Consider the following 17,395-nt stretch of genomic DNA (forward strand, 5'->3'; position numbering starts at 1 on the left):
TCTTTGACTTTTCTCATCATCACTTCTGTACTTGTGAGCAAACACTGTGCTAGCTATGTTGCCTGTGGGGACAGAGCCCTTTGCTCCTCTGTGACAATGAAACAGGGTGAACAGGTTCTTAGGTGTTTTGTAGAAAGACCTCCTTGAGGGAGAAGTGAATAGAGCCTCTTGGATGTCATAATGAATCCTCTCTGGGTTTTGATATGCCCTCTGCTTTTCTCCCCAGGAAGCTCAGGCTTGCCAACACTGCCTCACTACTTAGCCACTACCCTCTGGAGAGGGAGAATGAGGCCTGGTAAATAAGCTCCAGGTCAGGGTTCTGACCTATGTCCTTCCCTCCAGCCAATGGTATTTCCTCCAGCCTTCTTTCTCCATGGCTTCTCACCCTTTAGATATGTCCAATGTCCCTTCTAGGAGAAGACTTCTCTTCTGTGCTTGCTGATTCAGAAGAGTTTTGGCCCTTTAATGTTTATAAAGCTCTTGCATCTTCAGAAAAAAACTTTAGTTGTTACTTTAAAAAACAATTTGGCTGCGCCAGGTGTTAGCTGTGGCACACGGGATCCTCGATCTTTGTTGTGGCATGGACACTCTTAGTTGCAGCATGGGGGACCTAGTTCCCTGACAGGGATTGGACCTGGGCCCCCTGCATCGGGAGTGTGGAGTCTTAGCTACTGGACCACCAGGGAAGTCCCTTTAGGGGTTATCTTGGAAATTGGAACTGTTGAATGTTTTTGATTAAACAGTTGATCTTTAGAAGGAGGTAGAGGTACGAGGCTTCTTTGAGCCACTGAGGATATGCTGCTGCCTTTTTTTTCATTCAATGATTGCTTATTCAAGAGCAGCAGAGACTAGTTTAGAGACAAGATAGACAACTCACTACTTAGGTAACCAAGTCACTTAATTTCTGAGCTCAGATTTTGTCATCTTTAGAAATAAAACCTACCTTAAGACTTCCCTGAGAATTAGATAAAATGACCATGTAAGAGGATGGGATCTGGGCTCAAATTGAGCTCAGATTTTACCTCCAACACTTATTCTTTGTGACCTTCAGCAAGTTATGTAACCATTCTGTTTTCCATTTCGGTAAAATAGGGATAATCATAGTATTTTGGGTTATTGTGTCACTGGGTTATTGTGAGGATTAAACAAGTAAAGCTAAGAAGTGTTTAGCATAGTGTCTGGCACATACCAAGTGCTCATTAAATGTTAGCTATTAATTACAACAGTAACAGCAACAACAATAATGATAGTCTTTAGGTATTTATTATGCTAGGACATCAAGTGGCAGAGGAAGGACTTAGAAGGCATTACATAGGGTAGTGGATCCATAAGCGTTTCTCCTGCCAACATTCCTTGTGGGAGGGCCTGTAGGGACTGAGAGAGAGGCTCTCATTAGGCTTTAGCCTGTGGTGAAAGCTTACCTCCCAGGCTGGTAGGCTGAGGTGTGAGGTTCAGAGGGACCTTAGAAGACTGTGCGAAGACCAGTCTGGCAGGGTGGAGGGTTTGGGTAAGGGCAGTGACTGTGGAAGGTAAGACATGGTCCGGCAGGGTGGAGGGTTTGGGTAAGGGCAGTGACTCTGGAAGGTAAGACATGGTCCAGGTCCCACAGGGCCGTGAATGCCAGGCAAATGATTCGTATTAAGAACCACTCATTCCTGAGCCATCTCAGGGGAATAGCTCCTTTCCTTTCTTCCGTTTAAACTTGTAAAAATGATAATACACTTTAAAAAATCATAATGTTTATATCTTAAACAAGAATAATAAACACCCATACACCATATTACTCAACTCATGTAATATACCAGACACCTTGAAAACACCTTGTGCATTCTGCACCCATCCCCAATGCCTCCAACCTCTACCTGAAGCCTATTTCAGATTTTGTGTTAGGTGTCGTTTTCTTCCCCTCCTTCTCTTTCTTTTAGAAATGGTTTTACCACTCTTATCGCAATCTTTTGGGGACCATGAGCAGGGGCTGTGGAATCCAGCAGGAGCCAAGTGGCCTGCTGACTGCCTGGCTAGGCTGGGAGGAGGGGTGGGGAGGTTCTTCTGGCTGGTTGCCCTGGGAGAGGAGGGCAGGGGGAGGGAGGGGCGTGGCGCTGTGTGGTGGGGGAGGGAGAGGCCGGGGAAGCTGGCCCAGCTCCTTGGGCTGTCCTGAGGAGCAGGCCCAGAAGCTTGGCAGCTGCGGTGGAGAGGTTCCAGAGGAGAGTTCAGCGCCTCTGAGGCTGCACAGCTGGAAGCTGTTGTCTTGAGTTTAAAGCCAAGGGAGGGCGGGAGGAGGACTTCTTGTATTCTTTTGAGACGCAGTATCAATCCTTTCTTGTGCTAGGGAGCTTCAGAGCTGACACAGTGCCAGATGTGGCAATGGTGATTTTAGGAGGCCTGCCTCCTTTTTTCACCTCAGACCTTTTCTGGAGTATTGATCATGCCAGTCATTAAATCATGTTTGCCTCTTTGCTTTTCTATAAAAGCTTTGGTTTTTGCTTTGCCTTTACTTTCCTGGTGCATCTTTGAATACCAAGAGCAATTGCTAATCACAGACTGTAAGTGATACTGTGGGAATAGGATACAGGGTCTGCCTGGGAGAAGAAGTGGGACCATGGTGGTCTCTGCAGCAATGGGCCTTATTCTGACCCCCTCCAGAACACCCCCACTACTCACCACAGTCTTTCTCTAGTGGCCAGAAGGTTGAATTTGGAAGCCTTCCATCCAGATGTAGTTCAGTGGAACAGATACCATGGGGTATCATATACAGTTATGCCCTTGAGGAATTTACATTCTAGATGTGAAAATAAGACTTCCCTGCATATACAGTCAAGGCAATACAAATGACAAATGCAGTATGTAGGCACATTATTCTGATCACCAGTGTAATACATGGTTATTAAAAATAAACTCAAACATAAAAAGACACCCAGTGTAGAAAGTCCCCTACAATCTAACTCCATCACAAGCTAACCAGTAGTTGAGGTTTTGATAAAGTAAAATCCATAGAGGCATACTGATGGAAGGAAAGCAAGCATACTGGCTAGGGACCTAATCTCTTTCAGGGAGAAGCACCCCACTAGCTTCCTTGACAAATGGTGAGTGAAATTCTGCTTGGACACCTTGGTGACAAGGGTTCAAAATCCCTATAGTAGGAATTGATCTTTAAGTACCACCCTGTGCCTTACTTGCTAGTCAGTGTGCTGGATTCCCTGGTAGCTCAGCTGGTAAAGAATCCACCTGCAATGCAGGAGACCCCGGTTTGATTCCTGAGTTGAGAAAAATCCCCTGGAGAAGGGATAGGCTACCCACTCCAGTATTCTTGGGCTTCCCTGGTGCCTTAGATGGTAAAGAATCCGCAAAGCAGGAGACCTGGGTTCCATCCCTGGGTTGGAAAAATCCCCTGCAGGAGTGCATGGCAACCCACTTCAGTATTCTTGTCTGGAGAATCCCCATGGACGGAGGAGCCTGGTGGGCTAGAGTCCATGGGGTTGCAAAGAATCAGACACGACTGAGCATGTATGATTTTAAGAGTGTCCTCTAGCAGTGCCTTTTGCATAGTAGGTACTTAATAAATGTTTGTGATGTAAGTAGAAGTAAGATGAGAGGCTTCCCAATGACCTGTGGGTTTCTCTCGTGGTCTCAGTTAGGGTCACTGTTTGGTGGGTGGAAACTCTGTGGTTTTATGAGCATCAGACATCTTTTCTTTTCAGTTGCAAAGAGCCGGACACTACTGAGCCACTACTGAGCGACTAAGCACAAGAAGTGTGTTGGACATTTTATAGAGGTTATTGAATCCTCATTACAATCTTACAAAATAAGTATCTATCCTTGTTTTACAAATAGGAGTACTGAGACTCAGAGGTTACTTGAACACAGAGGTCACAGAACAGCAGGTGGTGTCAGTGTCCTGCCATTCATGAGCTGTGTGATCTGGGGCAAATTATTTTATCGCTGTGGCTCAGTTTACTCACTGTAAAGATGAGTGATAATAGTATCTACTCTTTAAAGGGAGTTTTTCAGATTAATGAGTTTAACACAACACACACTAGACCAGCAGAACAGTGCTTGGCACATAGTATGTACACAGTAAGCATTAGCTGCTATTTACTGCACCTTGTTTTCTTTCTTGTTCTATTAATAATGTGATCCCTAGCATCTCTACACTTATTTTAATTCTGTATATGGCTTCTCTGTCCTCCCTCCCACCCCTCACACTTTCTTCTTTACAATTCCTCCCTCAGCTTTCAGTCATTCCCTTCCCTTCATCCTGTCCCCACTGTCTGTCATTCCCCTTCTTTCCACTCTCTTACCTTCCCCCCTCCAACCATTGCCTGTCTCCTGTCTGTCATGGCAGCCTTCTGACCTGCTTCCCTGCCGCTAGTCTCATTCATCTATATACCAGAATAATTTCTCAAAGTACACTTCTCATCACACCACATTTCTGTGCTAGAAACAAACAATAAAATATCTAAATCTTTGTTCCATTTCTTGAAGTTCAGAATTTTCCAAATCTTATCCCAATTCTCCCTTCAAGTCTGTTCCTCCACTATGTCCACACCTTTCTGCTTTCCTTCTTCCTTCCTTCCTTCTCCCTCCATTTCTATGTGGGCAAGTTCTACCTATGTGTTTTAAGATCCAGATTAAAATATCACTTAGTTTTTAGTCCTTCCCTACTCTCGACTGGTTAGAATTTTTGTGTCTTTTTTTTAGTGAAAATTAGCACATGCTGACTTGAAATATAATTTCAAGTCACATTTCTTGTCTCCTGTGGAATTATAACCTACCTTAGTACAGATGCTTGGTGTGATTCTTTGTATGCTCTCTGGGCTCGGAGGGTAAAAAATCTGCCTGCAATGCAGGAGACTCAGGTTTGATCCCTGGGTTGGGAAGATCCTGTGAAGGGAATGGCAACCCACTCCAGTATTCTTGCCTGCAAAATTCCTTGGACAGAGAAGCCTGGTGGGCTACAGTCCATGGGGTCGCAAAGAGTCGGACACGACTGAGCACGTAAGCTCTCTCGAGTGTCCTCTAGCAGTAACTTTTGCATAGTAGGTGCTTAATAAATGTTTGTGGTGTAAGTGCAAGTAAGATAAGGGGCTTCCCGATGGCCGGTGGGTTTCTCTCATGATCGGTAAGAGTCATTGGTGGGTGGAAACACTGGTTTTGTTTTATGAGCGTCAGACATCTTTTCTTTTCGGCCCTAGAAGGGAGGCGGGAGCAGACTCTGCCGACGGGTCCCAGTGCCTGTGTCTGTTGAGGGGCTCCTGCCTGCCGCCCGAGGTCCCGAGACTCGGCCCCTCAGCCCCTCCCCACCAGGGCTCGGCGGAACAGGGGATTAGGTTCTGGCAGCACAGCTGGGGTTTTGGCGGCCATTCCGCAGCCGACAATAGCGCGCAGTCACCCGGACAGGACAGCGCAGGCCCGAGCTCCAGGGCCGCCGTGGGCCCGGGCACCTGGTTTGGGTGGCCGAGGGGGAGGAGCGGGCGCGGCGCGGCAGCCCAGCCTAGCCACGCAAAAGGTACGGGCTGGAGAGGTTCCCTCGGGGAACGGGGCGGCCATGTCCTAGGGCAGGCGGCGCCCGCGGACGGAGGCCGGCGCTTTGTGTGCGAGCGAGCGGCGTGTGTGCTTAGGGACGCGGCCCGCCCCGGAGCCGGCAGGAAGCCGCCCCTTGTTTCCGAGGGCCTGCGTCCCTCGCGCTCTCCAAAGCCTCTGTTGCCGGGTCTTCCTCCCTGCCCTGCTCGCCTCCAGGCAGGGCTGATCTAACCCGCGGGGCAGCCCGCGGCCTACCCTGCTGCGGCTGGCCAGAGACGGACGGGCTGTCACTGCCGTCTTAAGAGCGCAAAGGGGGAGTGTCCGGGGATATCAGGTTTGTCAGGCAGGCCGCTGTGAGATGCGTTTCGTGTGTTTATTCCACAGTTTGCTTTGGCGCTCGCCACTGTTGCAGTTCAGTATTTTTGTCTGCCGGCTCCTCCCCCCGCCGCCCCCACCCCGCGCGTCCTGGGCTCTTGTTTGCGGGCCGGGCTTCGGCAGCTCTCCCTCTCCGGCGCGCCGGGGGCCCCCTCCTCCCGGCCCCCGACTGCCGCCCTTCCCCCCTTGCGGAGAGTGCCCTGCTCCCCGCTCGCGGAAGCTCGCTGCGCCTTTAAAGAAAGCAGACTCCTGGCTGTGACGCACTTCTGGCTGTCAGCCAGGAAGATCGCTCCTGCCTGGCTGACTGAGAAGAAAACCAACAACTTTTCTTTTGTGTGTGGGGGGTTACTTTCCACTAGACCCCCCCCTTCCTCCTCTCCTTTCAAGATTTAAATGCTAATGGCGGATTAAAACCTCTAGATCCGTGTGGCTTTGGGAGTCTGGTAAGGCCCCCCTTCCCCTTCCCCCCCCCTGCACTGAGACTTTTTCTCCCTCACTGTTTCTCTGGGGTTTTGTTCAAACATGGAGGAGGGGGTGCGGTTGACTCTCCCCCCTCACCTCCCTTTCCTGCGCCATCCTTGAAGGGGAGGGAGAGGAGAGGGAGAGCAAATAAACACTCAGAAACAGGCGCTGGGAGCAGAGCTTGCCAACATCCGGGAGTTGGCGCCTTTTAGAGCAAAGGGTCGCTTTCTTTCCCCCTCGCCTAGATGTCAGCGTGTTTTTGTTCGCAGGGAGAAAGCGTGTGCGCCTGCACGTTGAACTATAGACAGCTCGGGAGAGCGTCTCTATTCCCGAGTGAGGCCTGGGTGTGTACACAGCGGTGGGGAGTGAAAAAGGTTCATTTTGTCCGCTGGTAGGGACCAGGGGGTGTTGATATAGTAGTGGGGGCGGGCGCTGATAAGCTGCTGGAGTGGGTGTGTGTGTGTAGTGTCGGGCTGTAGGCCCCAGATCTGGTTCTTGATTGCAGCCCTTGTGCCCACATCTTTCTGATCTGGACCCTACAGAGCCTAGGGGGAAGGGCAGATACGAGTAAACCACTTTGAAGAAACCAGGGAAACCTTGGTTTCCCTTGCACTCCTTCGTGTGTTCCTCACCAGGATACTGGGCCAAATTCTAGGCTACACAGAGGGGCTGGTCTGCGTGCAGAGAGGGAGGCCTGAGTCCAGAGTGAGCCCCTTCGAGAGCTTGGGAGTACAGCCAGCACCACTGGTTTGCCCTGACCTCAGGAGTGCAGAGAAACTCTTTGGACTTGGACAAGACCTCCTGCTCAGAACTCCTCAGGGGTTGAAGAGGACTGTGTTTCCCCTCATTGGCTTCTCTTAGGGCTGCTGGTTCTTGGGCCTTTTACCTCCTCCTGGCCAGGGCTGCACCAGCAGGATATTTCCTATCCTGTTCTTTATGACCCGTGAGCCAGTGGTGGCATGAATTGGCCTTTGCTGGAGCCATTCTGGGATACCCTACCAGATGAGGTCTGGGTGCTTGCCTGTGTGTGCCTCCTCTCCTGTCAGAGGAGAGGAACACCCTCACGATTAGGATGTTCACTCTGTGGATGGGGGGGTATCCTTTTAGAAAGACGTATGGAGGTCATAAGCAGGCAGGCTGTCTAGGTAGGTAGTGGTAAATCTTGCCATTGAGCATGGGCACAGAGTTGGGACAGCCATTTCTCTTATGAGTTGTGGGCCTTCGGAACCACAGTAGAAAAGCAGTGGGTCATGCAGCTGGAACCTTTGAGGTGAGGGTTTGTGTAGGCTTTGGGTCCCGAAAGTCTGGGAATGGGAGTTATCACCTAAAAGAATGAAGATTCAGTGGAGGCGGGAGCCCCTGTGCTGAGTTATCAGTACAGTTCTGCAGCTTTCTGAGACCACAGGGCACTTTGGTGTTATCTTGGTGTTCATGAGGGCAGTCAGTGGCCAAGAAGTGGTCTCAGAAGGAGCTGGTACCCAATTTGGGGGGCGGGATGAGGAGAGTAGTGCTGCCACAATTCAAAACTCTGGCCTTTGGCCTGTACTTGGTCAGTGCTTAAAACTGAAGCTTTTCCAGGACAGACCCCAGAGCTCAGCAACCTGACCCTCCAGTTCTGGTCCTTGCATCTGAGCAGGTGGTTTGCATTAGCTTCAGCCCTGGTAGGAAACCAGGGCTAGGTTTTAACTCTTTAAGACCCAGAGAGGGTACAGGCCAGGTCCCTGTGTATCTCTTGGGTGTCGATTTCTTGTCCTGATTTATCTTCTCTGGAGACAGAGGGGTTACCTTAAATGTGGGGAGTGATCCTGACATGAGGGAGTTACATTATGTCAGTTGTGAAAATGTCAAGAGGATACAAGACCTTTGGTTTATAAGGCAGCTCCTTTTGTGTCTTGGTTCCTTCTTGAGCCCAGGGCAAAGAGAGAGTGCCTTCTCTGCTGAGGGCACTTCTTTTCAAAGAAAGAGATAGGTTAAAATTCTGAAGGTGTCCACAGAGGGCCTGCATCTCAAGATTTTTATTTGTTTATTGATTGAGGGTTTTGGGGGTGGGTTGGGGGTGAGTTGCCTGATTGAATTGGGGGTGAATCTTAGCAGAACTTTCTGTGAAATGGTTCCAGGCTGCAATCGTGGGGATCTGTTTTTCCATCACCATCACCCAGTCTTCTGGGTGGGGCCTGCCTCAGATTTCAGGGGGAGGGTGTGGAGGATGGTGCTCTGGCTGGGAGCCCTAGGGTTCCAGCCAAGGTCTGCTTAAAGTTGTAGTCCCATTGCCGAGGTCTAGCTGTGCGACTGGCTTCAGTCATTCAATATCCAGAGGTGAGTGAATGACTGAGCTGCCCTAAAGGCTCTCACCCCAGTGTCCTGTCTCTGAGAAAGTGCCCCTCTGTGGGATTTGACTTGATAAGGTCTTTCCTTATGTTGGATATTGAATTCTGCCTGTTCCTGTGCCTGGGGAGCACGGAAGAAGGCATTTGGCCTTGACCAGTATTAGACAGGCTCCCCTGGGAGGACATAAGGGTTGTGTGTTTTGCCTCTGAGATGAAGGGAAGAGGTGGGTCAGGTCATTTTTAGCAACACAGCTGTGGAATCTCTCAGAAGCGGCAAGATCCACCTCCGGTTGCAAATGCAATTTCTGACTGCAGTTTTGGGCCTTATCAAAAGGACAGCAAGTCTGGAGAGGCAGCAGTGGAGTTGATGAGGAGGTGATCAGGGCCTCATTGCCCTTATTCCTGAATAGCTCTGAGCTTTTATTTATTTATTTATTTTGCCCTAAAGAAGCCCCAGTATAGCATTTGGACATTGCTGCCTTTACTCCAAGGGCCAAGTGTGGTCCTTATGATAACTTTGACTAACCACCAGAAAAGCCTTTTTGCAGTTCAGCAGTTGAGGCCATCTGCCTTCATCCTGTCGAGGGAGCAAGGCAGTCAGTGCCCATAGATAGGCCACACTGGGTGAACGTCATCCAAAACCAAGGAATACATAGGCCCCTTAGTTTCTCTGCCCTCCTAAGAACTCTCCCTTAACTACTGCACTTGCTTTTGCCAAAACCTGGGTGAATTGGCTCATTTCCAAAACTGTGACTTTTGTATGGCAGGTGGAATCACATTGGGTTTTGCAGGGTCAGGAAGCAATTAATTACAATTAGCATTTAGTTATATTTGGCATTTAATTATTTTCTTCTATTATTTAGTGTGTCTTCTATGTTTAATTTTACTTCCTTCTGTAAGCCCCTCAAAGCAGGGACCATGTCATTGTCTCCCATTTCCCATGTAGCTTCCAGCACAGGATGAGCATATGTAAGGACTAAGAAAAAAACCTTTTTGGTTGATTTTATTAAGCAGAGTACACTTGCAGAGGAAGGCCTAAGAGATGATGGGTAGTGGATTAACAGATTTATGTATCTCTTTCCCCTAGACAGTGAGCTCCTTATGGACAAGCATGGTGTCTTACCCCAGCACGTTGTATTCAGATAGTACTCAGCATGTGTTGGTCCCACAGAACCCACACCTTGGAGATGTTGATAATGTGGGCAAAGTTATAGGTGATGTGACTCTTACCACTCTTGTTCCTCCTACTAGAGTAGTGACAGACTTGGCACCCATGGCAGTAGGATGTGGGGGGTGGGGCTGATTATTCTCATGAAGAGTTGTAGGAATTACGGGAGCTGGTAAGAGATGTTGGGGAATATTTAGTCACCAGGTGTGTGGTCTCTTGAGCAGGTTGGCAGACAGATGGAAGATTCCCACTGGAAAGGAAAATTGGGAGTAAAAATACCAGGACAAGTACCTGATCTTTCATTAACTGTCCCCTGGGATCTCTGCCAGACTTGGATTTGGCTTCATCCAGTCTCCCATTTGAGCCATGTCTTTGACATTTCTTTGGGGGATATAAAAATCCAGAATTTGATGGTTTTCCCCAAAGACTTGGTTATTGTTAATTAGGCAGACTTCGGGTACCTACAGAAAGATCCAGAAATCAATCTTTTTGCTTAAGGACAGTGATCATTTATTGAAAACCTACTGTGTGCCAGGCACTGTGCTATTTGCTTTATCTGTTTTATCTTGAAGCATCACAGTAAATAACCTAGAGAGGTTTTTGCAGATCCCATTTTGCAGGTGAGGAAACTGAGACTTAAAGAAGTTAATGTGCCAGTGCAGGAGGCATCAGAGACATGGTTTTGATCCCTGGGTCGGGGCGATCCCTGGAGGATGGCATGGCAGCACACTTCAGTATTCTTGACTGGAGAATCCCGTGGACAGAGGAGCCTGGTGGGGTCTCAAAGAGTCAGGCACAACTGAAGTGACTTAGCATTCACTCACAGGATGTTAAGGAATGAGTAAAATTGATTTCTGTAATGATTTTGCCATGGATGAGTCTGATGCAAGCCTTACTGTGAAGCAGAACTGTATTTCCTTGCATTTTATAATAAATCTCTCATTTTTCTCTTTTCAAAAAAAAAAAAAAAAAGTTAATGCTACTCGTCCAAGGTCACAAGAGCATGGTCACATGGAATCAGCATTCAAACCTAGGTGTGTCTGAAAAACCATGTGTGTTCCACGTTTTAAGGGCACCATGTCCCAAAGAGTAGGGTTGAAGTCCAACTTTGAGTGTTGTATTTTCTATGGGACAGAAAGATTGTATGTAGAGCTTGTGGACATTGAATTAAATGCAGAGTTCTTTATTGTCAGCTATGACACTGTATGTTTTATAGAATAATTTTGATGTATGCTCTGAGCTCTCTAAAAACTCCCATGGTGCCTTGGTAGAGCTGGTAAATGAAGCCATTTCCCCCTTCTTTCATCATGGATATCTGATGTAATTAACTGTCCTGCCTCTTCTCTTGGGTTCCAGGTGCATCGGAGGGACTGTCTGGTTTCACCAAGATGACGCTCCATGCCACCCGGGCGGCTGCACTCCTCACGTGGGTGAGTGATCTTCCTCTCCTTTGGGTGCCATACTTTTCCAGGAAGCTTGGGAGAGGTGAGAGAGGAGTTCTCTAGGAGTCAGGGCTATGTAGAGTCTTCTCCTCTCCAGATAAAGAAAACACAGTTTTCTTTTGCCTTTCCCCTTAGCTTTTTTTTTTAATTGGGGTAAAATTGATTTACGATGTTGTGTTACTTTCAGGTGTACAGCAGAGTGAATCTGTTACACAAATACTTATATCCACTCTTTTTAAGGTTTTTTCCCCCATATAGTCCATTATAGAGTATTGAGTAGAGCTCCCTGTGTTGTACAGTAGGTCCTTATTAATTATCTATTTCATGTATAGTAGTATGTATTTGTCAGCCCTAATCTTCCAGTTTATTGCTCACCCCCCTTACCCCCTTGTATAACCATAAGTTTATGTTCTACATCTGTAACTCTGTTTTGGTTTTGTAGATAAGTTCATTTGTAGCCTCTTTTTAGGTTTCACATATAAATGGTATCATGTGGTGTTTGTCTTTCACTGTCTGACTTAACTTCATTTAGTATGAGACCCTCTAGGTCCATCCTTGTTGCTGCAGATGGCATTATTTTGTTCTTTTTATGGCTGAGTTCCCTTCAGCTTTTTAAAATTTGTTTCTTTCTCTATTGGCTGTGCTTGTCCTTCATTGCTTCAAGGGCTTTTTCTCCAGCAGCGATGAGAGGCGGCTGCTCTTCAGTTGCGGTGCGCGGGCGCTCGCTGTGGCGGCTTCTCTTGTTGCAGTGTGGGGCTCCGTCCTCGCGCTTCCTGGGCTCAGTAGTTGTGCTGCGTGGGCTTAGTTGCTCCGAGACACATGGGATCTTCTGGGACTGGGTATCAAACCCATGTCTCCTGCATTGGCAGGTGGATTCTTTACGACTGAGCCACCAGGGAAGCCCTCCCCTTGGTATTTAACTTTTATTATTTCTGATGATGTCGCTGCTGAGAAGTGACCCCTGACTTGACTTGTATAGCTTAGGAAAGGCTTCTCTGAGATACATATTCACTTTGAGTGATGGGAAGGTGGCTGCAAAACAGCGTGGGAACCCATGTTTGCACCCTCCTTGTGCATGTTTCTTTCTTTTTTTTTCCTTTCATGTTTCTGAAGAAGGATTGATGCTGAATTTCGTTGACGTGTAGGGACTTTGGTCTTGAAAGGCCTTTAATCTCAGGGCAAGGTTCTCCTTGCTTTCTTTGCTGTGTTTCTGTCAGCTTCCATTGTTCTCCTAGTGCCTTCTTGATTACTTCACCAAAATTCTTCTGCTAGGTCTTTTCATATACTTCTGCCTAAGACAATGGCAAATGAAAAAATAATGCTGAGCATTGGGAACTTAAAGCTACAGAGAAACAGAAGAAGCCACACAGAGTAATGATATGCGTGGATCTTAGAGGCAGACAGCTCAGCTTAGAATCGTTGCTGTGACTTATCTCTGTGACCCAGGACAAGTTACTTAGCCTCTCAGCACCTCATTTTAAAAATGGAAATTATAATAATGCCTCATGGCGTTATTATGAGAATATGAGATAATGTCTGTAGAAAATATTAAAATATTACCGGGGGGAATTCCCTCGCAGTCCAGTGGTTAAGACTCCATGCTTCCACTGCAGGGGCATGGATTTGATATGTGGTTGGGGAACTAAAGTCCTGCATGCCACACAGAGTGACCAGTAAATAAATAAATAAATAACACGCCACACAAAGTGACCAATCAATAAATAAACATGCCTCACAAAGTGACCAATAAATAAATAAATGTGCTGCACAGAATGACTGATAAATAAATAAATAAATGAGTAAGTAAATAAAGTACTGCCTGGGCATGCTATTTGGTAGAGGGTATTTTAGTAGTCACCCTAACTACTGATCAAAAAGGACCAATTAAAGAGCCAACTTTAAGAAAAAAATTACAGAATTAGGAAATGAATGTTTAATTTCCAAGTAGGGTGGATTTACTAAAACTGTCTCTATAATCACTGTCAAATCTGTAGTCAAGAAATAATGTGTTTAGTGTACAAAATGTGCATTCTTAGTCTTCAACTTCTGAAATAGGTGCAAATTTTAGTTGTATAGTTTAAGATGGGTGTTTTATATTTATATTTTTTATTTACATTTCAGTGTTTTATGTCTGTATTAGAAGCATTATCTCTTTCTCCTCTTCCCCGGGAAAAGACTGGTTGAGTAGTCTCTGTGTGCCTAGTTGAGTTGATTAAGTGATCTTTAGGGGGTCCTTCAGCTACATTGTTTTAAATTTATCAGTTTATTTATATTGGTTTTAGGCTTGGTTTTATAGCGACTACTATAGTAGTCTACTATAGTGACTACTACCTTTACAGAGAAGACACAAAAAAGACTAGTTTTATTTAACAGCAGATACTTATATACTTTTCTGAAAAATCACAGTGAATGTGCATTAATATATTAAAATATAGTTAGATACAGTTTTTCAATTTCAACACAAGTTAGGCAGCTAAAGTGGATTTTATAACACTGTAGCAACATGGAATAATACTTGTTAGTGAGAAGAGTGTTATCCACCCAGACACGTGCATGTGACAATCACAGCGATTTCTTTTTTAATGACCTAAGAAAAAAGACTAGAAAGAAATAAATCAAAATGTTAGAAGTACAGGTATTAAAATACTAGAGTGAGTGGAGTTTTTTGTTTTCCAAGTTTTTAATAATTTATTTTCTAATGTAAAGATAAACCTATATTTTATTTAAATTGAAGTATGGCTTGAAATTATTCTGTTTCCAGCAGTTTTAGTGAATAAATTGTTGTAGGGAATATAAGGAACTTTAAGATTCAGCAACCATAAATGACCCTGGAAGCCTTACAGGAAGTTCTGGGTTCTTCAGTGAGCTTGGCCCTCTGTCACGTTTTATATCCTGACTAGAGATGAAGGAGCTTGTCCGCTTCCTCAACTTTCAAATGATTTCTCATTTGAGAGCAAAATAATGCACAGGAAGGAAATATATTTTTATATCCATAAAAGAAACTATTGCTTAGTTGATATAAGATGAATCCTGATTCCTCAAGTTAAACCAGCTAACTGGTATGATTTTTTCCAATCTTGTTAGTGAACAAGCATTCACAGCCCTTGAATGTTTTACATAGGTTCAGATATTAAAAGAAGATGGTTTTTGGATGCTTAAGTCATTGTAGTCTCTTCATTTTCAATAGATAGAAGGGACTGTGGCTTGGAATATTCAGAATCTTCTTTAAAAATTCACACTGGCCTTTTATAATTAGATAAGCACACGTGCGCGCGTGCGCTCACGCACACACACCTGTGCCCCTAAAGATAGTCTAAATGATTATCTTTAAGAGTGTGTGCACACACATACACACACACGCCCCCAAAGATGGTATAAATGATTAAGAGTCCAGTGAAAGGTTCTATTTTATATTCCACACTTAAATTTTTTTTTACTTTCAATCCACTCTAATTTAGATTTGTTTAGAAGTTCTTAACATAAAATTATTTAGTGGAAATAAGTACTATCATTTCTGTAACTGATCACTGATTTTTTTTTTTTTTCATCCTCATGATTCTCCAGTCCACTCAGCTAATTTAACTAAGAAGTAAAAGTATTGCTGGATCTATTTCATTATTTTAATTTTTATTAACCGTAATAGTGCTTTGCATTTAGTCCTCTTATTTGGTAATATGTTCTTTCATCAACAATCTCATTTGAACACACACTGGCCCTCTAAGGTAGGTAAGTTTGACAAGTGAGAAAACAGGCGCAGGAAGAAACAAAGTTGGTAACAAATGTTCCTGGCAAGTTAGTGGGCGGAGGAGCTGGATTCAAAATCCTCATCTGGGAGCCTCTGGCCTAGTGCCTGTTGGAGAGCACATTTGAGGGGGAGGGACAAATTAGGGGTGTGGGACTTAACTGCTACACTACATAGATAAGCACCAAGGATATACTGCATAGCACAAGGAATTATTTGCTGTGTTTTGTAATAACCCACCATGGAGGATAATCTGCAAAAATACTGAATCACTATGAAACTAACAATTTTGTAAATCAACTACTTCAATTAAAAAAAATAAAGAGTACATTTAATAGAATCTACTCATTTGCACATAACCACTACTCTGAAGATTTTATATCCTGTAAAGCAGGATATGTCTCCCTTCTCCCTCAATCTTGCATATGTGATTGATTGACTTAGCAAACCCTTCCTTCCTAATAAGGTACCGCAAAGGTAAACTTTAGCCCAGACTTCTACACTTGGTACCAGTGGAATTTATGAGGTTTTCCTGTAGAAGTCAACCATGCATGCTTGTTGAATAACCTGTGTACCTGGTTCATCTGTGTGTGACTGGTGGTGAACTAACTGAGTTAGATGAATGCCTGCCTGAAGGCCAGGAACAGAAAGGTGATTGAATCTGAATTGAAACGTTTTTCTTTGGTGTTTGTAGCTCTTCGTTTCCTCCCTCCCTCCTTTTTTCTTTGTTATCATGTGTTCTGATCGTTTCTCCCTTCCTCAGCCAAAGTTTCATGTCTGGAAAGAATTTTAAAATGCATCAATTATGAGATTTTATATTTGTGTGGGGGTATATAAAATATACCTGGTATTTAATATCAACTTTGAATGGATACAAAATTCAGATTTCAAGAGCTATAAAATCAAGAGATACAAAGGGCTGTATTTTTGTAATATCTGAGGTGTAAACATTCAAGAAATACAAAGGGCTATGAAAAAAAGCCTTTCTTTTTCCTACCCCTCACTCCCTGCCTCAGGTTCCTCTCTTGGGGCACAAGTTTCTTTCATTCTTTCTAGAACCAGTTTATGCCCAATCATATTTAAAATACACCTGAGTGCTGGAACATTCTAGGAGAACTTAAGCTTTTATTCAGTTGAAGCCAAAGGAAAGACTCTGAGAGCAGCTTTCAGGTGGCCTTTAGTGGATGAGTTGGTACAGCAACATTCCTTTGCTGAAATTAAAAGTCGTAGAATTGCCTGTTCCTGTATTCCTTTCACTGCAACTATAGGCACTCAGAAGGGGCTTCCCAAGTGGCACTAGTGGTAAAGAACCTGCCTGCCAGTGCAGTGAGACATGAGACATGCGGGTTCGATCCCTGGGTCAGAAAGATCCCCTGGAGAAGGGAATAGCAACCCACTCCAGTATTCTTGCCTTTAGAATTCCATAGACAGAGGAGCCTTGTGGGGTATAGTCCAGGGGGTCACAGAGAGTCGGGCATGACTGAGGCAACTTAGGACGCACATAGGCACTCAGAATAAGCAGAATCGCCACCTGGGGAAAGGAGCAAACCCCAGGGCTTCTTGCACCAACGACGGTTTCACCGAGTGCTTCCCTTTGCCTCGCAGGTGAACAGTCTGCGCCTGGGTGACCCGGTGGAGGCTGTGCTGCAACTCCAGGACTGCGGTGTCTTCATCAGGATCATTGACGGCATGTGAGTCTGCACTTGCCTTCCCCTGCAGCCTGTCTAGCAAAGCTGTAGGCTGGGGTGGGAACTGCATTTGTTTCCTTTCCTGGTTGGCCAGAAAGCACCACAGGATTGGAATGTCTTCCAGTCACTGTGTCTCTACGAGAGAGGTCTCCCTCTTGTCTCGACTTGAGGCTTCCTCGCTCTTTCTCTTTCGTAGGAGAGCTGCCGGGTCTCTGTGTTCACACCTCTGGGAGCCTGCCCCGAGGTTCCCTGTCCTCTTGTCTCAACAGGAGTCTTCTGTAGCCCTCATCCTTATCTCACAAGGTCATCCTTACCTCACAAGCCCTCTTTGCAACCTGTGGGGCCAGGAAGAAGAAAGGGGAAGCTCATAAACTTGAGAGGAAGAAGCAGCACCTAAAAGTCTTTTAACTTGTTAGCCCTGCACAGATTTGTGCCTCTCTAACCCATAGAGCATTTCTGGGGTTTTCACCTACCTCATTTAACTTACTCTCTGAGGTCAATTAGCATTTGATAAGCTGCTTGTTGTCATGCAGCCAAGATCTGAGTTTAGGCCTCTTCATTTTATATCTGTGTCTTTCGCACATTTCCTTTGAACTTCACAGTTATTTGAGAAATGAGTGGAGTGGGGCCTCCTCTCGTCTCACCTTTCTGGAGCCCAGCAAAGATGGGTC

General features: G+C 45.5%; 1 protein-coding gene across 7 annotated transcripts in view; it reads left to right on the plus strand.

Moving 5' to 3' along the window:
• The window catches only part of NUMA1 (nuclear mitotic apparatus protein 1), a 71,048-nt gene that overhangs the window by 28,013 nt on the left and 25,640 nt on the right, over positions 1-17,395 (plus strand). For 2 of the 7 annotated variants that reach the window (XM_020883829.2, XM_070473302.1), the window contains exons 1-3: positions 5,218-5,506; positions 11,209-11,282; positions 16,642-16,727. In XM_020883829.2, the coding sequence (XP_020739488.2) occupies positions 11,241-11,282; positions 16,642-16,727 (128 nt within the window). In that variant the 5' untranslated portion in view covers positions 5,218-5,506; positions 11,209-11,240. Of the gene's footprint in view, positions 1-5,217; positions 5,507-5,698; positions 5,855-6,043; positions 6,339-11,208; positions 11,283-16,641; positions 16,728-17,395 lie in introns of those variants that run through there. The other 5 variants (XM_020883833.2, XM_020883832.2, XM_020883835.2 and 2 more) reach the window with 4 other exon arrangements.

Source organism: Odocoileus virginianus, chromosome 10 (genome assembly GCF_023699985.2).
Source record: "Odocoileus virginianus isolate 20LAN1187 ecotype Illinois chromosome 10, Ovbor_1.2, whole genome shotgun sequence".
Lineage (NCBI taxonomy): Eukaryota > Metazoa > Chordata > Mammalia > Artiodactyla > Cervidae > Odocoileus > Odocoileus virginianus.